Genomic DNA, 20,914 nt, shown 5'->3' on the forward strand with positions numbered 1-20,914 from the left:
CTTCAGAGGTGTCCAAATCAGTGCAGTTTGAAATGGTTCAGTAAGCCACTTTGATTCAGAATGGCCCCCATTGGTAACCAAACATAGATGAAAACCAGTTCCTCCAACTCGAGAAACGCCACACCAAAATAGGCACCACAAAGTGTTCAAATGCATAGCAAACAAACACGTGGATAACTTATTAATATTTATTTATTGATTGATTGATTGATTGATTGATTGCCCGCCCATCTGGCTGGGTTTCCCCAGCCACTCTGGGCAGCTCCCAACAGAATATTAAAAACACGATAAAATATCAAACATTATTAAACCTCCTTAAACAGGATTGCCTTCAGATGTCTTCTAAAAGTCAGATAGTTGTTTATTTCCTTGACATCTGATGGGAGGGCATTCCACAGGGCGGGTGCCACTACCGAGAAGGCCCTCTGCCTGGTTCCCTGTAACCTCACTTCTTGCGGTGAGGGAACCACTAGAAGGCCCTCAGAGCTGGACCTCAGTGTCCGGGCAGAACGATGGGGGTGGAGACGCGCCTTCAGGTATACTGGGCCGAGATAATGCACAGACAAAACATATGCCTGCAACCAGCAAGATTCCATCATGCTCAGTTTGGCTGTGCACATGTGTGCACATTCCCCTGCTGGGAAAAGGCATGCACAGCCAAAGTACAGTGCAGGGTTGTTTGAAAGTCCTCTTGGCACCTGACTCTTGGCATCCGGGTCAGAGCCCGGATCCACTTGACCCATTTTGTTTTGGGAATCAGGCTTTGGCTGAATGCAGTGCACAACCCTATTCATTTGAAATCAAAATGGCATTTGACGGTAGCCTAGCCTAGCCCACAACCTGCTCCTCTGTCTCAGGAACTGTCACCCTAAACTGAGTGGCAATATCTTCAGAGATGTCCCAATCAGAACAGGCTGGAACAGTTTTGTCCAACATATTGATCCAACATGGCACCCGATGATTTCCAAACACAGGACAAAACCCACTCCTCCATCTGTAGAACACCAAACTGGGCGGCACTATCTTCAGAGACCTCCTGAGCAGCACAATTTGGAATGGTATGGTCTGCCATCTTGATTCAAAATGATGCCCAATGAAATCCAAAGTTAAGACGAAAACTGGCTCCCCCATCTCGATCAGTGTTGGGCCAAGTTTGGGGGTGATATTTCAAGAGGCCTTGGAATGCACAGAGAGCTGATGAGCAGACAGACCACTTTCCAAATTGGGGATAGGGATGGGGGAGAAACTTGACCCATCTCACATTTCAAGGAGAATCTATCTAATTGGCCATTTCCAAAAGGTTATGCGAACCAAAACCCAGCCATCCTCCAAAATTCATGCTTCTCCAGTCAAACATGCATATACCATGAAACAGTGTGCACAAAAATACTGTACAGTGGTACCTCGGGTTAAGTACTTAATTCATTCCAGAGGTCCGTTCTTAACCTGAAACTGTTCTTAACCTGAAGCAGCACTTTAGCTAATGGGGCCTCCCGCTGCCACCGCGCCGCCGAAGCACGATTTCTGTTCTCATCCTGAAGCAAGGTTCTTAACCCAAGGTACTATTTCTTGGTTAGCAGAGTCTGTAACCTGAAGTATATGGAACCCAAGGTACCACTGTACATGCATTTGTGTAAATAACTTTATAAAATCCACTGGATTCCTGCATTGCAGGGAGTTGGACTAGATGTTCCTTGAGGTCCCTTCCAACTCTACAATGCTATGATTCTGTGATTATATAAGGGGAAATTGTTCTGCGAAAAAACTCACATTTTAGGCAAAATTGTATCAAAAAATGTGTGTATTGGGAGAAATTAACACTAACACACTGATGAATTCTTTATGAGGACTTCAAAAAAATAATAATCACAGACTGATGCAGAAATGGAAAGGACTTGAATTTAGGACTGGAAAACAGAGAAAGGCACCCATCCCTAATAAATAATGACCAGACCCTTAAAACATGGCTTCATTCACACTTTTTACAGCACAAAAACAACTCCACCTCTACTGCTCTCAGCCAATCGAAGGTCACCTGCTCCTATAAAAACCCCGCCCATTCTCCTTTATCACTCCCTCTGCCTGGAACTCCCCACTATTTCCTCCAGGAATTGAAATGAATGAGTGAGTGGAGGGGGTCAAATGATCAGGGAGGTAAGACCTGGGCGCCTTTGCTCTTGACAAAGATGGACACTGGTGGTGGTTCAATACAGAGACTCACAAAGCAACAGCAGCATCCCCATCCCAGATTGAGCAGTTTAGGAGCAAAGCCTTCTTTATGATCTATTTGAATTGAGGATAAGACTCACGACACAACCCCCTTCAGGTTTATTGAGAGACAGCATGGTGTAGTGGTTAGAGTGCCAGACAGACTAGGAACGCTGGGAGAGGAGACTTCACTTCCTATCCTGCTTTCTCTCAAAGCCAGAAAACTCACTGGGTGAACTTGGGCCAATCAGTGCCTCTTAATCCAGTCTACCTCAAAGGGTTGTTGCAAGAATTAAAAAGGAGAGAATTGCTGGATAATTAACAACAATACAGCTCAGTTTATCTACTGCAGGCTTGTCCAACTGACTATATGCATGGGTTTTTTCCTGCAAAAGTTTTTATTCTCATGGTTTTGCTAGTTTTCAAAACAACCCCCCCCCCAAGGCTGTCTTTTCATCACCAAAAGAAAAGTCACCATGAATATATATATATATGTCTGCTCAGAAGTAAGTCGCACTTCAATGGAGTTCTGAAGCTTACTCCTCGGTAAACTAGAATAGCAGCCTCCCATCCCCAGCGGTGCTCCTGAACTTCGCCTTTCCTCGCTCCTACAGACCACCCTGGGATTTGCTGGGAAGGGAAGCTTGAGTCACTCACCGGCGATTGGCAAAGCCATTGCCCGACGGCCCTCCGGAACTCGGCTCCGGGTAGTTGTGCTGCAAGGCCGACGCTGGGAACTGGTAGAGGAATCCCGTCCCGAGGGTACATCCCCAAAAGGAGAAGCAGAAGCAGCACCAAAAGAACGCCAGCGGCATTTTGGGAAGGGCCGCTCGGCTTGGAGAAGCGCTTTGGACGGCTGCAACCTGGGCGCGCAAAAGTGGCGAGGGGGTCTCCCAAAACCGAGCCGCTCAGAGGCGCATCGTCCCCAGGCTGCGGAGGGCCCCGCGCGGGAACGGGGCTGAGAGAGAAAGAGACCAGAGACAGGAGAGGGATTTGCCGTCGGGGGCTCTTGGTTGTTTGGGGCAGCAGCCGGAGAAGAGACGGAGGCTTCCCAGTGGCCAAAGCGCGAGCTCCGTGCGCCCTGGGCGCACAAGCAGCCTGCGGGTGCGTTTTCAAACCAGAGCGAGGTTGCTTCGCAGCGGCTCTCTCCGAAAGGGGCGGGAGGTGGGGACGTGAGTGGGGGGGCTTCGGATTAACCCTTCAAGGGCGTCGTCGTCGCGGCTGCTCCAGCAGCAGCTGTCTTGGAACAAGCCAGGAGTGGCGAGGCGGCACAGCAGCTCCGGGAAACTTTAGAATGAACCTTGCCTGAAGGCGCAAGTCAAGTCTCTTGCTCCTTTTGGGGGAGGGTGGCCTTTCCCCCTCTCGCCTGTATGTAAATGCTGTTCTTCTGCCACTCAGTAACCTCAAAGTAGCTGACAGTCAATCATTAATAATATGTCCCCCAAGTGCAAAACAGATCCGTTAATATAGTGCCTTGAAAATTGCACAAATTTTGAGATGTCCACAAGGAGCAGAACCTCTAAGTGCTTTTTATATGATTTGGCATTTGTTGATTACATATACAGTGGAAGCATCATTTTCATCACATGCCTGGCAAATCTGGAAGTACACCTGATTATCAAATAACACACACAGTCCTTGTTGATGTGTAGAACTTTTATTCTCGCTTTTCCCCTTTCACAACTTGGACTTTGTTACTTAACCCATATGGAACTGTGCTTTGCTTGTGTCTTTTGGGGTTTTGTTTTTCATATTTTAATTTTAATCTGTTGCTACAATTGTTCTCTCTGGTTTATGTGCCTTATAAAACGGAATGCAAAATTTTTACAAAAAGCAATAAAGTTACGTTGCAGGGGGTTGGACTAGATGGCCTTCAGGGTCCCTTCCAACTTTAGAATTCTATGATTCTATGACTAACTTCCATAATAAAACAGCAACCAAAATTTAGAAGAAAAGAATCGAAGTAGGGGTTCATTAAGCAATACATCTAAAAGCAAGGAGCCTTGTGGCACCTTAAAGCAGAGCTTTCCAAACTTTTCCTGTTGGTAGCACACTTTTTAGACCGGCATTGTTTCTCAATGCAGTAATTCAGTTTTACTAGCAAACTATAAGTTAAACTAACCCCTTTCCAGCCCTGGGTGGAGCGCAGGCAGCATTCACGTGACACACACACTGCAGCCGACACACTGACATGTCGGGACACACAGTTTGGAAAGCTCTGCCTTCAAGACTTAACAAATTCCTGATGGCCTTCCTTCAAGGGCCGGCCCACCCATGAAGCAGGGTGAAGCAGACACCTCAGGTGGTGGAAGCCCCCAAGATGGCCCTCCCACCCACACCACTAGCAGAGAAGCAACATTGGCACCCACTTTCTGCAAGATCTCATGAGATTTCATGGCGTGCATGAGAACTTGTGAGATTTCAGTGACATCACATTGAGATCTCACCATAAGTTGGCATCAATGCCAGTGCTGCTTCTCCACCAATGGTGGAGGTGGAACAGCAGGCAGTGCCTGTGGAGGCAGGTGGCACATCAGGGATGCTGGTGGAGGGTGGAAGTGCTGGTGATGGAGATGGTAGGGAGGGTGACATGGCAGGGCGTGGCAGCACTTCCCATTTCATCTCACATGGCAGAACAGGAATTGCCACCACTGGTGACGGCAAAAGTTTTCATGGACTCCAGTCCACGTTTTCACAGGCATGTCGTGAAATTTTTGTTTGGCAGGTACAGAAGGGAGTAAAATATAAGATCAGTGGTCCCATTGACCACTGTGGGGTTGAGTCCACAAAAACTTATAAATGTGATTGTCTTAAAGGTGCTTGCCACTTTTGGTGACAGAATTCTGGACAGCACAGAGAAGACTGGAGCAAGTAACTGGTGAACTCCTGGATTCTCGCGCTTTTGAGATAACCTCACTAAAGCTTTCTCCTAGTAACGTACCAGAACTTATAGATGTAACAGACACATAGACCTCTGTTTCTAATTAATAAGGAGATTCATTATACCTCTGATATAAGCTCTGACATGAATTTGGTGATAATTGTTTTCTCATTTCACTAAATCTCGGTGCTGACAGAAATCAAAGCTCTGCTTCATGTATTTCACTGACATCCTCTGAAGGAGAATGTAAATTGCAACACACCCATTTATCAGTTGGCTGTTAATGGAATATAAAAGAGATAAAGGGGCAGGAAGAGTAGTATAGGTGAAAGGAAAGTGTAAGCATTGTCATCTAGACATCAGTTGAACTCAGATGATACGGTTCTTCCTGGAACGGTATTGTTTCAGAATACTGGGGAGGTCATCAACTCAAATGTTCATCTTGCCAGATCTTAAGAAAATTATTGTAGGTACCATTCCCAAGTGAAGTCATTTCCAGGCCAACAGAAAGTAGCTGTTTTTATGACCGACCAGTAGAAAGAAGCCAGCATTGCTCTGGAATTCTAAGAATTCCAAAAGTTGGAATATTTATGTCTGTCATCTTGATTCAAAATGCCTTCATAAGATATCTAAACATACATTGAAACCCACTCTTTGATCTTGGAAACCATCACACCAAATTGGGTGACGAGGTCTTCAGAGGTATCCAAATCAGTTTAGAATTGTTTGGTCTGCCATCTTGATTCAAAACGGTGTCCAATGGCATCCAGACAAAACTGGATCCTCTGTCTTTGGAACTTTCATACCAAATTTGGTGATGATATCTCTAGAGCAGGGATGTCCAACATGTCAATTACTGGTCGATCGTGGGGCGTCACTCAACAACTTTGGGTCTTCTTCCCCCAAAAAAGCTCAACAACTTTGGTCAATACAATGGGTATATCACTGCCAGTTTTGTTTTTTTTAGTGGGAGTAGATTGCAGTCTCTTGGAAGTTGGACATCCCTGCTCTAGAGGCATCTGAATGCATTGAGAACAGGTGAGTGAAAAACTTTCCATGATATACAGTAGATTGACATAGATATGTATTACTCATGTCATAACGAATCGTCTAGAATAAAGGGACATTTCACTAAAGAGCAATCACCAGAGGCAAGCAGTTTAAAAAAGAACAAACGAAATATGCTATTCAGTGTCCCCAAAGAGTTATATTTTGGAAGTTTGTGGGGAATGTAGATTTCGACCACGCTTTTCAGCTCACAAAAATGCATTGCAGTTCTGATCTGATTTATTTGTAGAGAATGTTTGCGATATATGTCAAACTCCAAGCCAGAGGACTTGTCTGCATTATGAATATGTACCTTGATGGGGAGTCTGTGGCCCATCAGATGTTTGTTGGGAGTCCAAAAACCATCAGCCAGCATGACCAAAAGATGAAGGGAGACGGAGTCCAACAACATCCGAAAGGTCACTGGTTCTCCAGCTATGAATTTATTCTTCAAACATGGATCTGTTTATCACTGAGACGCCACCTTCCATTCATAATAGGAACATGTCGGTAGACTTGCCAGGGGAAATTTAAACCTTACAGAAATACATAAAAAAAAAAATCAGAAAGAAATTCCTAAGTGAGAGACAAAACGAATCTACTACATGGCCACAACAACCCTGCAAAGTAGCTTAGGCTGCCCCCCCCCTCGTTCACCCAGTGAGCTTCAGGGCCAAGTCCTAGTGTGGGAGAGAGCCAGTGTGGTGTAGAGGTTAAGAGCGGTAGTCTCGTAATCTGGGGAACCGGGTTCACGTCTCCGCTCCTCCACATGCAGCTGCTGGGTGACCTTGGGCCAGTCACGCTTCTCTGAAGTCTCTCAGCCCCACTCACCTCACAGAGTGTTTGTTGTGGGGGAGGAAGGGAAAGGAGAATGTTAGCCGCTTTGAGACTCCTGAAGGGGAGTGAAAGGCGGGATATCAAATCCAAACTCTTCTTCTTCTTCTTCTAGTCCAATACAGTGGTACTTTGGTTTACAACCATAATCTGTTCCGCAGGTCCGGTTGTAAACCAAAACAGGTTGTAACCCAAGGCGTGCTTTCACCAGTGGGGACTCTCCCCCCCCCCAAATTGGTTGTAATCCAAAAAAATTGGGTTGTAATCCAAAAAAAGGGACACACTCTTCCGGGTTTGACGTGGTTGTAATCCAAAACGGTTGTAATCCAAAACAGTTGCAAACCAAGGTACAGTGGTACCTCTAGATGCGAACGGGATCCGTTCCGGAGCCCCGTTCACATCTAGAAACAAACGTCTGTGCTTGCGCGGGTCATGTTTCGGCGCTTCTGTGCATGCGCGTGACGTCAGTTTGAGCGTCTGCGCATGCGCAAGCAGCAAAACCCGGAAGTAATGCGCTCCGTTACTTCCGGGTTGCTGCGGATTGCAACTCGAACGCGCTCATCTCGAAGCACATTCAACCCGAGGTATGACTGTACCACTGTACTTTAACCATTAGGCCACACTTCACCACACAGGTTGCTATTCATCCCCTGGGAGGAGTATACTGATCCCTGTGGCACGTCTAACTCCTCCACGTCCAAAGAAAGAAGAGAAAAGATAAAGGTTTGGGGAAAGTGATTTGGATCAGGAAAATGGCAAGGCGCAGCCTCCCCAACCTGCTTCCCTCCAGATGATTTGGAGCATGGTCTTCATGAGGCCCGGCCATGGGAGTTGTAGTGTGAAACATCTGGAAGGCAATAGGCCAGTGGTTCCCAAAGTGGGTGGTACTGTCCCTTGGGGGGGGGCGGAATTACCTAAGGAGACGCTAAGAGGCAGGGGGGCAGCAGGGAGGCGTTGGAGGTATAAATGACTATCAGACTTTGGAAAGCTGTTATCACTGGATCAACAGCCTCAGCTGGCAGAGCACTAGACTCTTAATCTCAAGGCTGTAGGTTCAAGATTCCTGCAAAGATTCCTGCATTGCAGGGTTTGGACTAGATGACCCTCGTGGTCCCTTCTAATTCTACAATTCCAAGTTCATCGGTTGTGTTGAATTAAACCAAATGTGCAATTAATTGCTACTATTTTGAGTTTCATTGTGTTTTTCTCTTCCTTAGTGGGCCATGCAAATCACTATTCCAAATAATGCTTTTTATAGGCCAGGGCAGGCGGCACTGGCGGTAAGTTTATGGAACCAAGGGAGTGGTGTCCTCCCCAAAAAATTGGGAACCGCTGCACTAGGGAACTGGTTTTTGAAAAGCTGTTGCTGCTCTGTTTTGAGATCCAGGCAGAGCTCTCCAGCACTGCACCTCTTTTGGCCTGAAGACATACACAGGTCAATGGAGCATCTTCCAGGGTGTTTGGGGAGAGAAAAGCACAAGGTTTTCTGCTGGAAGGAGCAAAAGAAAAAAAGGCATTCCCTTCTGGAGATGTGTCATGTAATGGCCTACATTAGCAGTAATAAATAGGCTGCCTCGTTTCCCCCCCAGGGTGCCTATCAGAACTGCCTATTCTGAACACTTTCTCAAAACTATGCTGATAAATTGGAACCAGCTCAATTTGGAAAGAGAGGCAGCCAAGACAAATATCTATTCATTCAATTTATCAGGGAGATTTTTTCTTTCTTACTCCCCCCCTTTTTTTTCTGAAGAGCAACCCAGAAAGAAAAACGGACCAGTTCTTATAAACCAGACATGCTATTAGTGAACAATATTTTAAAAACTATATATTTTTATAGCACTCAACGTATTGATAAAATGTTTGCTGGGAAACGAGGGCTACAGATATAAATTTGTGATCCGGTGCAGCGTGGTGGTTAGGACTAGCACTTGGGAGATCAGAGTTCAAATCCTCACCTGACCATGAGGCTCACAGGGTGTGACTTAGGGGCCAGTCACTGCCTCACGGCCTAAGCTACCTCACAAGGTGGTTGTGGGGATTAAATGAGGGGGTGAACCATGCACACCACCTTGAGCTCCTTGGAGGAACAAAAAATGTGGTATAAATGCAGTAAATAATAGTATTAGGAAGACGGAGAGCTGGTTCACAGCATCTCTTGACACTGGGCCCCAGGAGGTGTGCTCAGGGAGATCTTGAGGTGATGAATGAAGTCAAGGAAGCATCCAGAAGAGGAGAAGGTATAGTAATGAATGACTTCAGCTACCCTCAGACTGGCTACATATGTGTTCCAGTCATGACACAGAGGTAGAAACTCTGGATACCCTAAAGGACTGTGCCCTATGCTCTGGTAACTTCCTGGTTGGATTACTGCCACGTGCTCTACTTGGGGCTGCCCTTGAAGACAACTCCGAAACTTCAGCTGGTCCAAAATGCAGCAGCTAGTTACTGGCTTGTGGTTTTTTTTTCAATCTCATATGAACCCCGTTTTAAAACAGCTGCACCAGTTGTCAGTTTGTTTCTGGGCCTAATTCAAGGTGCTCACGTTAGTTTTTAAAGCACTAAGCTACAGTATGTGCATCGCCAACTCCGGAAAGATCAGCAGATACAGTTCCACTTGGTAGAATCATGGAATTGTAGAGTTGGAAGGGACCGCAAGAGTCATTTGGTGCAACCCCCTGCAACGCGGGAACCTTTTGTGCGAACCCACCATGCTGAGATTAAGAGTCTCGTGAGCCACCTTGGTTCTAGTTCCAACCTCACTCAGAAGCTTGGGGTGGTGGCAGATTGGGAGAGGGCATTCTCTGCGGCGGCCCGTAGGTTGTGGAACTCCCGCCCTAGAGAGGTGTGTATGGCACCTTCACTATACAGCTTCCAGGTGATGGTGATGATGATGCACCTCTTTACCCTGGCATTTGGCACCTGTGCTGTGTTTCCAGGAGTCACCTTATTCCTGTGCTTGTGATCTGTTTGAAACTGTTTTAATTCTTAAACTGTTTTAGCTCACCTTCGGACCTGCTAGGGAAGGGTGGGTAAATAATCACAATCACAATAGTAACAGCAATAGCTCTCTGCTGGATGATTTGCAGCTAGGAGGTGATGGGCCCAGTGGCCATGATCTTGGAACATCAAAAAAACCAAGATCATGGCCACTGGGCCTATCACCTCCTGGCAAATAGAAGGGGAAGAAATGGAGCCAGTGAGAGATTTTACTTTCTTGGGCTCCATGCTCACTGCAGATGGTGACAGCAGTCATGAAATTAAAAGACGCCTGCTTCTTGGGAGGAAAGCAATGACAAACCTGGACAGCATCTTAAAAAGCAGAGACATCACCTTGCCAACAAAGGTCGGTATAGTTAAAGCCATGATTTTCCCAGTAGTGATGTATAGAAGTGAGAGCTGGACCATAAAGAAGGCTGATCGCTGAAGAATTGATGCTTTTCAATTCTGGTGCTGGAGGAGTCCCACGGACTGCAAGAAGATCAAACCTATCCATTCTTTAGGAAATCAGCCCTGAGTGCTCACTGGAAGGACAGATCGTGAAGCTGAGGCTCCAATACTTTGGCCACCTCACAAGAAGAGAAGACTCCCTGGAAAAGACCCTCATGTGGGGAAAGATGGAGGGCACAAGGAGAAAACAATAACAACAGCTCTCTGCTGGATGATTTGCAGTTATTCCTCAAGGACATCTGGCAGCAAAAGGGAAGAGCACATACACCACAACACAGAAGGTCACACATTCATTCCTCAGCATCTCCAGGTAAGAGTTTGATTCCTGTCTGAAACTGGAGAACTGCTGTCAATCGACAACACTAAGGAGGAGGCACCTGTGGCTTTCAGGACCCATCCTATTCTTGTGAATGTTATCCGTTTCCACTGTTTCTAACACTGAGTTTATTTCACAACCAAGATGGGCATTGAATCCTATAGCTGGTCTCTTAAACCAATTGACTTTCACTGCTTCTCTCCTGCTCAGCCCCACAGCCCGAGCATCTCCCAAAGGCTGCCAACTCCCTCCCCCCTTGCCCATCTGCCATCACTTCATTCCCAGGCATCCAGCTTGGCTGGATTCTCAGGACCCCCCTCCAGTAACTTATTCCACATGGAGGCCAAGAGTTTTGCCAGATCAGCCTCTGCCTCCCCCCACCACCTCATACAGAGCCTCCCCTCTTTGCATTTCTCTCTCATGCTCTTGTTTTTCACAGACTTTTGTCCGAATCAATTTGATTAATCCTCTTCACCATTTTAAAAGGCATCTCGGCTGAGCCACAGGGAGATCTTTCTGCAAACCCAAACGAGAGGCCGGGTCCCCTTTGCTTCATAACTTAACAGTTGAAATACAGCCTGGTATTATCTCCTGGCCTGAGCTTTATCTCCCCGCCCAGATCCCATCTCCTCGCAGACAATTCTTTGCTCTATAGATACAACTCTTGAGTTGTCTGGATGTGATCATATGCGAGCAAAACTGCCACCTCCTTGATTTATCGCCTGTTTCTTCAGAAATACTGTCTGGCATCATGTTCTACATTTTCCTTGCTACGTACATCATTCAAACCTTTTGCTATATTTAAGGGATTTTTAAAAAAGTGAATTGGGTTTAGCAATCACGGCTGCAGTTGCAGTACAGAGCGATGGAATCAGGCTTCTTTCGACACAAAACCCAGTGGGATCCTGGTGCTTATTTTGAGAGCCGAGTTTCCCTAGCCATGGGGAAAGGTCACCATGGAGCGAACCATTCCTGTGATTCTCCTGGGGCTCCTTGGTTCTTATAATCACACCATACATGAGGTGAAACAGAAATCATAGAAACTTTTTTTTCCTTATAGTATTATTACATTTGTATTCCAGCTTTCTTCCACAGAGCTCAATGTTGAGTGCATAGTTCTCTTCCTCCTCATTTTATCCACACAACAACCCTGAGAGGTAGGTAGTTAGACTGAGAGAGGCCCTATGTGAGCTTTGTGGCTGTGAGCTTCGTGGTCGAGGGGGAATTTGAACCCTGGTTTACCAGGCCCTAGTCCAACCCTCTAAATTCTACACCACAAATAAAATCCTTCCAGGAATATTAACAGTACCTGCATGCTAAGTGATACAGTTTTTTTCTAACAGGGAGACAGATCAATCTTCCATACCCTGCAAGCGTCCTGGGGGAAAATGGGGCATTCAGTTTTCTTGTGCAAGAGCACGGCAACCATTTGGGGGTGCCATGATCTCTCATGATTTTACACTGAGCTCTTACCCAGAAAAAAGCACTTTGACTCCAGAAAATAGCACATTTTTGGGGACCAGAACCTCAGGTGGAGCCCCAAAACATGGCCTTGAAAAAAATGTATTTCAGGCTCTGTGATCTCACACAGGTCACATGACTTGTTGATTTTGGCACTTAAGATGTTGGAGGGTATGGTTCACATGTTAAGAAAACGGGGGTGGGGGGCAGCGGGCCTATCAGCTCAGGCTGGGTGGGGACGTATCCTCTTGCAAGAGAGATCTTGTGCCTGAATTTGCAATTTCCCTCTGCCCTCCTTTTCCTTTTTCCTTTTGTGTCATGGATTTTCAATTGTAAGCCTATAAGGGATTTCCATTATCTTTGTGAGCCGTGGTGGTACAGCATGCTGCATTGATGCTTTTGCCTTCGCAGCACACACATCATAGCAGGTGGCTGGACTTGCCGTATAGCCCCTGGGTGTGTGGACATATGCACACTCTTAAAAACACGGGAAGCTGCCTCACATCATGCCATACAGTTTGTCCATCCAGCCCCATATTGTCTGTTCCGACTGACAATTTCCAGTGCCTGGGGCAGAGACAGCAGTCGTCTTTCTGTTCTCCTGGAACTTGGGTCTTTCAACTGGAGATGCCGTTGGGGACTGAACCTGGAACCTTCTGCAAGCACAAGTGCTTTACTATGAACCTTCAGTCCTCCCCTTGTGTATGGACCAGAGGATGATAAAAAACCCAACTCACCAATAGTTTCCTTCTTTCCCCCCTTCTTTCTGCTTTGCATCCTTCAGTGCCTATAATCCTGGCAATCGGTCAAGAGCATAAAATTCTGACTTGGCTTATAGAGCCCAGGCTGATTTAGCTGTAGTTCCTTCATTTGCTGCTGAATGCTGTCTCCACTGCTCTTCGCCTGTGGTCTAAGGGAGCCCGAACAGAGGTCTGGGGCTGGAAGCAAGCAATGGTTTTCATGAGGATATTTCTCTGCCCTTTCTGGTCAGGCCACTTTTGCAGATGTGTGTGTGTTGCAAAACAATGCAAAAAGTCGTGGAAGCTGTTTGTCACAGGTGAAAGCGCTCTCTAGTTACTTCCCTAGCCAGGCAGTTCAGCTGTCAAAATTAACCTTTCCCAACCTCTCTCCTTCCCTATCAAATGTTTCCCATTCAGCCGTGATTGGCTAAGGGCCCCCAAGAGGTTGATGGGTGCTGTCTTCTTTCAACTGAGTGTATGTAAGCCACTCTTGGGAGGCTTTCTGGCAGAAGACTGGAGTGCAAATGCTATAAATAAATAAAGAAAAAAGAAAAAGCTTCCACGGGTGCCAAATTGCTTTTTTAAAAAGTCTAACAGCTGCCTGGAAAGCACTTGGGGGTGGGTGCAGCTGGACAAGGAAGGGTTAACCAGGGCTACCTATGACAACCTTAATGATGAAAGATGCTGGTGAGGACGGCACTTTTCTTTTGCAGTAACTGAAAGATGAGCTGCAATAGGAGGTCCTCCTGTCCCACCATCTCTGTCATCCCCTGTCCTGACCTCCCCCATTCCCCAAAATCACAAATGCGAGAGTGTCAAGGGAGCCTGGTAGATGAACGAGCTGCCCCAGAAGCAAACGACGACTGAGACCGCCATGGAGCTGAACTTTACAAAACTGTTATTTCTCAGGACGTATCAAGTTCCCACAGGGGAGCGGTATCAGGTTGTCGAATGCACCGCCCGTCACCAGGCAGCTGACTCACTCCTTTTAAAATAAAAAGAGAGAAAGTATATGTACTGGGAGAGTTTAGATGCAACAGTCTGGGACATGTGCAGGCCACCCCGACTAGGCTGGTCGGGCAACAGATTCTGCATCCTGCACACAACCACACCAGAGAATGCAATGGTGGTGTATAACCAAGGGGAAAGTGCAGTTTCAGATTTCAGCTTCCGTTTTAGCAGAAAACAGAACAGGGTAGGGGGCTGGACAATCCCCAAAGGACACAGAGAAAAACTGCCAGTCATATCAGATTAAAGGCGAACAGAGAAAAAGGAAATGATTTTAAGTCTGTTCCGCCACTAGGTGCTACTGTTGGTCCATGGAATTTGATACTGACAGTTGCTTCATCAAATACACACCTTTCTAATATTACTTTGCAATGTACAGTGTTGTACTTTGAATGAATTTAGTCTCTGGTAAACTCTACAGAGCATATGTTACATGAAAATCAGTGGCAATGTATGAAAGGAAAAAAGCTAGCAGACACGCAAGGAAAAACTACAAGGCCTGAGAGAGCAGACTGAAAAAACCCCTAAGTGTTTTTCACTCAGTATATACTGTATTTTTCGCTCTATAACACGCACCCGACCATAACACGCATGTAGTTTTTAGAGGAGGAAAATCCGTAGGCATGCCACCCGTAGGCATTCCCTCCATAACATGCACAAACGTTTCCCCTTACCTTTTAGGAGGAAAAAAGTGAGTGTTATGGTGCAAAAAATATGGTAATTAATGACAGCGAACAGGAAAAGAAAATCTTCCACACATTTTGCAGTCTTGAGGAAATAGCATGTTAACTGTGCTCTAAGTAGATTTTTTTACATTAGCATAGCGCACAGAGCATGTAGCGCATTTAACAATTTAATGAAAACAGCTATAGCAGCAGCAAGAGGACTACTTCTATTAGTGTACTGCTGTGGGTTAAACCACAGAGCCTAGGACTTGCCGATCAGAAGGTTGGCGGTTCGAATCCCCGCGATGGGGTGAGCTCCCGTTGCTCGGTCCCAGCTCCTGCCAACCTAGCAGTTCGAAAGCACGCCAAAGTGCAAGTAGATAATATAGGTACTGCTCCGGCGGGAAGGTAAACGGTTTTTCCGTGCGCTGCTCTCCTTCGCCAGAAGCAGCTTAGTCATGCTGGCCACACAACCTGGAAGCTGTACGCTGGCTCCTTCGGTCAATAAAGCAAGATGAGCGCCGCAACCCCAGAGTCGGCCACGACTGGACCTAATGGTCAGGGGTCCCTTTACCTTTACCTTTACCAGTACTACTAAATGTGCTCCACATAGTTTGTCTTATAAAAGTTCCTTATTAATGCAGGAAATTGAGCCTTCTGGAATAACAAAAGCATTGCTCAAAACCAGCTAAGGTGGCGAGGAAGAACAGGGACTCATTGCATCTTACTAGCATTAGCTTCCAGATTTTTCTCTCCTTTGGTTTTTTGTAGCTGGATAAGCATGTGCTTCATATCTCCTTTTTGTAAACCACTTTGAGGTTTTTTATACAATCAATGGTGTATAATTTTTATGAAATAAATGTGTGGCTGATGAAGTGCCGATTAATGTGTTGCTCTTTCGTAATTGGGGGGACAAAACCTTTCAGATTAAGTTTCTACCAAAACAAAACATCCTTTAACATGTTCCATCTTTCTAAAACGTTTGGATAGCCTCTCATCAATTTGAAATGGACTGTTGCTTGTACATAGCCATTTAAGTATGTTGTTATTCTTCTGAATACTTGGAAAATAAAGATTTATGGAGTACAGTAACTTCTCTTTATGTAAAAGTTTGGTGTTTTTTTTAATGATAAGTAGTTCAGCTTGGTGAACAAGGGATTTAACAGCATAATTTTGTACTTGTTTACTCAGAACTAAGTTATCTTTCTCTTTTACTGTAACCTTTTTTTAAAAAAGCCGACTGTTGTAATGTTCTTTTGGGAACTGCTATGTGAGGTCTACCTGAAAAACAGTACATCAATATCTCAAATAAAATAATTAATAAATATCCCCAACATACTACTGAGTAACATCCAGTTTGGCAGATCTGTGGGTGATTTGCAGATTGATGAGGATTCTGACTCCCAGTCATTTAACAATTGCAACAACAAATGATATGCACACACTAAATTCTACTGCAGAAATGAAGAAAGCTTGGGGATTTTGTGTGTGGAAGGGGCTGGGAGTGTGACTCAGTTCTGCTACTAGAAACAAAGTCCTGGTCTCAGAATTTTCTTAATTCTATGTCTTTTGTACAGGACACACGCCTGTTGTACTCCAGAAGACGCATTAACCCCAGGGAGGGTGGCGATCCTATATACCGGTACCTTTACCTGGGAGTAAGCCCCACTGAACCCAATGGGGCATACCTGGCAGTAAACAAATGCAAGTCCTCCCTAATTAAGGTCGGAATTCTATGCACATTGACCTAGAAATAAATCCCATTTGAACACAGTGGTCGTTCACACGTGCAAGACTGGGCTTTAAGGATGTGACCCTTTGTCTGAGTAAACATGGAAATACCCGGCTGCTATGAAACGAGCCGTCTCCCTTTTTCTCCGCCGGGGCCTTCTCTCCGCCCTTAGCAACCGCGCCTGGCAACGTCGCGTCGCTGGGTTGGGCGGAGTCAGCCGGCATCATTCGACCCGCCCTTTCGGCCGTTTGCTCGGGTTGGTTTTCTACGCGAGGCCGAGGCTATGCGGCCTAGTCCGACGGGGGGATGCTGAAGGTGAAGATACTTTTCGTTGGCCCCAGCGAGGTGAGTGAGCGAAATAGCGCCTGGGGTCCCTCTTGGAGGAAAGGAAAGCTCCCCCCCCCCCGGTCTCACAGTCGCCTCCCCAGTCCTTAAAAGCGCTGTGAACCATAACCATCTAGGGGCAAAGCTTCTTCTGGACTTTTTCAGAATAGGACAAATCCAGTATTTTGTTTCCAGCAGAGTGCCTTTGGGAAGCATATATACCCTGACGTGATGGAGGCAGCTATTCCTGGCTTTTTGCTTTGAGCACCTGGTTTTCTGGTACACTGTCTCTGAACATGGAGGTTTTGTTAAACGCTGTGCACATACCACGTTGTTTTTAGGGGTTTAGAGACAAAACCGTGGCATATCTGTGTCCATCTCATCTCATTAACATCTGTTACTACTATGTGCTCTCTGTGGCACTTCCTCTGTGTTTGTTCTGGAAGCTGCAGTTAGTTCAGGATGCTGCAGCAGTGTTGCTGGTAGGAGCGAGACCATGTCCACATATAACACCTGTGCGGGTTGCCAATTTGCTACTGCGCATATCTCAAGGTGTTACTATTACTATATAAAGCCCTAAACAGCTTGGGACTGGTTTACCTGCAATATCGCCTTTCCTCATATATGCCCGCTTCAGTCTGTGGAACTAGCAATGTTGCAGGTGCTGCCTAATACACCTTCTGCATTTATAATAAATTTATATTTTAGTGTGGCAGTTCTTGCACTTTGGAACTCCCGGCTTATTGACATCAGGCGGGTGCCTTCACTGTACTCTTTTCAGCACCTGCTAAAAGCATTCTTGTTTAGACGAGCCTACCCAAATTTGTAGAATGTCTGCGTGTGTTTTGATCTATTTTAGGTTATCACTGATTTTAGTTATTATTTGTTATTAGAGTTGTTTTGAATTGTTTTACTGCAAAGTTAATTGTATTATTCTTTCTGTAAACTGCTTTGAGGTTTTGTTTTACAATCGAGTGCTATATAAATTTTATGAAATAATAATTAAAAAAACCCATCTTCACATTTGGGTAGGATCGTAGCTTAGGGGTCAAAAAACATACTTTGCATGCAAAAGATCCCTGGTTCAGTTTCTGTCACCTCCAGGTAGGATTGAAAGAGACCCCTTTCAGAGACTGGAGAGCTACTGCCAGTCAGTGCAGACAATACTGAGGTAGATGGACCAATGGTCTGACTTGGTAGCAGGAAGCTTCCTATTTTCTATTGCTAATCTTGCTTCTGTATTCACTTGTGATAGGCTGGAAAGTCTGTCTTGGCAAACTTCTTGTCAGAGAGCACCGAAGGCATTGGTAGTTACCTCCCAACACATGCAGTAAGGTAAGTTTCAAGCAGGTAGAGTGGAACTGCTAGCAAAACATGGATTCCCCGCCCACCATACAACAGGGTGCAAAACCTGGTACCCTCTGGAAGTTACTGGACTACAGCCCCATCATCCCTGACTGCTGGCTGTGCTAGCTGAGGCTGATGGGAGTTGGAGTCCAGCATCTGGAGGTCCACAAAAAGTTATCCATCCTTGCTAAACAGCATGGTTGCAAAATCTACAAGATTTCCTTGATATCAACTTCATATCAAACCAACCAGGCCTTCTTCAAGTGATGAAGTGTTGGTATTTGTTACAGTCCAGTATGTGTGGATTACTATTAAAGTCTTAAAATGGTACATGAAATGGCGGAAGGGGGAATGCCTCATAACAGTGGGCAACTGCTCCAGTGGCAAGTAAGCCAAATGCAGAGGTTGGATGGAATTTGGGGCAGTGAGATTTTTTACTTTAATTAAAAAATAATAATTTAACATGCCTTTCAGGGCACACTGCTTACAAAGGTGGCTTACAACGCTAACAGCACATTCCTAACTAAATATGTCCCCTCACAAGTAAGTTCTGTTGAATGTAGTGGGACTTATTCCCAGGTAAGTGGGGATGGGTTTCATCTTTAGACACGTGAAAATACAATTACGAAACACGCACACAGCATGGGTAACTAAGAACTGACATTGGAAAAAGGGACCAGCAAATATGGATGGGAGCTCTGTCCTTCAGGTAGGCCCAAAGAATGCCAGCCTTATTGATTTGTATAAAATATGTATTTTTAAATTCTAGGATCCTAGAATACGAGATGCCAAATTTCGGTGGAAACGGCAAAGGAGCAGGATGTCGGTTTGAATTGTGGGATTGTGGAGGAGATCAAAAGTAAGTGGATCACTTACGTATCCTGCCAACTTTCTCAGAGTAAGTTGGTGCAATTCAAACGCTACACCAAGCCATGGTTAAGGAAGGGGAGGGGAGGCTATTCATGAGAAGTTGGAGCAAAGCCCTACCATTATTTTTGATCATTTAAGAAGCAGAGGGTACTCTGGGCATGTTGGAAACATGCACTTGTGTAAGGGGCATTCTGTAAGGGTGGTTGGTGAACCCCCTTCTAAAAAATGAAATGCCAGACAAGGCACAGATTTGGTGGCCTGCTTGCACAATGGAACTTCTCTTCTCTGTGCATTCCTTGTATTGCCCCTAAATATATTCTGTAGGGTTGGAAGAAGAGGCGTAGGCACATGCAGCGGGAGCAGGGGAAAGGGAATTTCCATTGTGCAGGCGGAAATCATTCTGCTTACAATAATTACTTAGTATGTGCAAAGCAGCTGCAGAATCTCAACTGAGATTTTTTTAAAGCAAAAAAGAAATGATAAAGATAGGCAAGAACCTAAGAAGAGTCCTACTAGATTGGGCTAATGGCCCATGTAGTCCATCATGTTGTTCTCGCATTGGCCACCCAGGTGCCTATAGGAAACCTGCAAGCAGGATTTGAGCACAAGAGCACTCTCCCCTCCCTTTGTTTCCAGCAACTGGTATTCAGAAGCTTTGCTGCCTCTGACTATGGAGGCAGAGCAGAGCCATCATGGCTAGTAGCAACTGATAGTCTCATCCTCCAAGAACTTGTCCAATTCTCTTTTCAAGCCATCCAAGTTGGTGGCCATCACTGCCTCCTAGGAGAGAGAGTTCCACAATTTTCTGCATGAAGAAGTACTTTACTGTTTTTCTGTCCTGAAAAAATCTTCCAATTTTTGGCTTCATTGGATGTCCATGAATTCTAGGATTATGAGAGGAGGGAAAAAATCTATTCGCTTTCTCCATGCCATGTATAATTTTATAAACTGCTATCGTATCATCTCTTTCTCACCCTTTCTCTAAACTAAAACGTCCCAAGCACTGCAAGCTTTTCTGATAGGGGAGTCGTTCCACCCCCTTGATCATTTTGGTGGCCCTTCTCTGCACCTTTTTCAACTCTACAATATCCTTTTTGAGGTGAGGCGACCAGAACTGTACACAGGTGATGCCAGCTGTGCTGTTTCTCTGTTGCGCTTCCAGATTCGAGACTTGTTGGCCAGCACTGATGAAAGATTCCCATGGGGTCGTCATTGTTTTCAACCAAGACTCGCCCACCCATCTGAAGGAGATTGAAATGTGGCACTCCTGTTTTGTGCAACAGCAGCAGCTGCTGGAGAGCCAGTGCCTGCTCATTTCGCATCACAAGCCAGGCAGTGCAATGGACCCGGAGAATCTCACCTTGCGTAAGACCCTGATGCCTTGCTTTCCTGGCTCCTACCTATATTTGGTGTTTTGTCAGAATTGCCAATAGTTTTAATGGTTTGCTTCTTAAACTTCAAAGCTCCACCGCTGAACAGGCTGCAGGTGGTCCACTCTAGCCTCGAAGAAGATCCTGAAGATTTCCGGATGGAATTTGTGAAGTACCTCAAGGGCATTACCAAGTTGCTGAATGAGAACCGAGACAGAGAGGAGATGCTGCTGATCACTTAAAAGCAGGAGGAACGCTGCTGCAAAGAAAATAAAAGAAATACCCATTTAAACACACACACACACACATACCCTCCTGGTCTTTTGCTTTCTACCTAATCCATTTAAAAAAAAAAAAATTGGATTCCTCAGGCTTACACTTAAAGAAGCAGTTTTACAGCAGTGGAAGTGGCATGCATGTAGTGTAGTGGTTTGAGTGTCTGATTAGATCCTGGGAGACCAGGGTTCCAGGCCCCCCTCGGCATGAAGCTCATTGGGTGACCTTGGGACAATCACTCTCAGCCTAACCTGCCTCATAAGGTCATTGTGAGGATTCAGTGAGAAGTGGGAGAACTGTGTATGCTACCTTGAGGTCATTGGAGAAAAGAATGGGATATAAATGCAATAAATAAAATAGACGTTCTTAGCTTAATCAGGGATGAGAA

General features: G+C 45.6%; 2 protein-coding genes across 4 annotated transcripts in view; one reads left to right on the top strand and one right to left on the bottom strand.

The window, feature by feature from the left end:
• The window catches only part of COL26A1 (collagen type XXVI alpha 1 chain), a 98,607-nt gene extending 95,191 nt beyond the window's left edge, over nt 1–3,416 (bottom strand). The window contains exon 1 of one of the 3 annotated variants that reach the window (XM_082201480.1): nt 2,866–3,416. In XM_082201480.1, coding sequence (XP_082057606.1) covers nt 2,866–3,023 — 158 coding nt within the window. In that variant the 5' untranslated portion in view covers nt 3,024–3,416. The remainder of the gene's footprint in view (nt 1–2,865) is intronic. The other 2 variants (XM_082201478.1, XM_082201479.1) reach the window with 2 other exon arrangements.
• A 13,101-nt stretch (nt 3,417–16,517) lies between these two features.
• IFT22 (intraflagellar transport 22) lies at nt 16,518–20,546 on the top strand. The gene is made up of 5 exons (XM_082200921.1): nt 16,518–16,684; nt 17,919–17,998; nt 18,780–18,869; nt 20,043–20,245; nt 20,344–20,546. Exons 1-5 carry the CDS (start codon nt 16,646–16,648, stop codon nt 20,490–20,492), a joined length of 561 nt encoding a protein of 186 aa, XP_082057047.1. The 5' UTR covers nt 16,518–16,645; the 3' UTR covers nt 20,493–20,546.
• The last annotated feature ends 368 nt before the right edge of the window (nt 20,547–20,914 follow it).

This window comes from Podarcis vaucheri (assembly GCF_965113315.1).
Source record: "Podarcis vaucheri genome assembly, chromosome: 15".
NCBI lineage: Eukaryota > Metazoa > Chordata > Lepidosauria > Squamata > Lacertidae > Podarcis > Podarcis vaucheri.

Coding starts and splice junctions, on each gene's coding strand:
- IFT22 (XM_082200921.1), top strand. CDS start 16,646: ATGCTGAAGGTGAAGATACTTTTCGTTGGCCCCAGCGAG. Junction 16,685..17,918: donor TTTTCGTTGGCCCCAGCGAG/GTGAGTGAGCGA, acceptor CACTTGTGATAG/GCTGGAAAGTCTGTCTTGGC. Junction 17,999..18,779: donor CTCCCAACACATGCAGTAAG/GTAAGTTTCAAG, acceptor TTTAAATTCTAG/GATCCTAGAATACGAGATGC.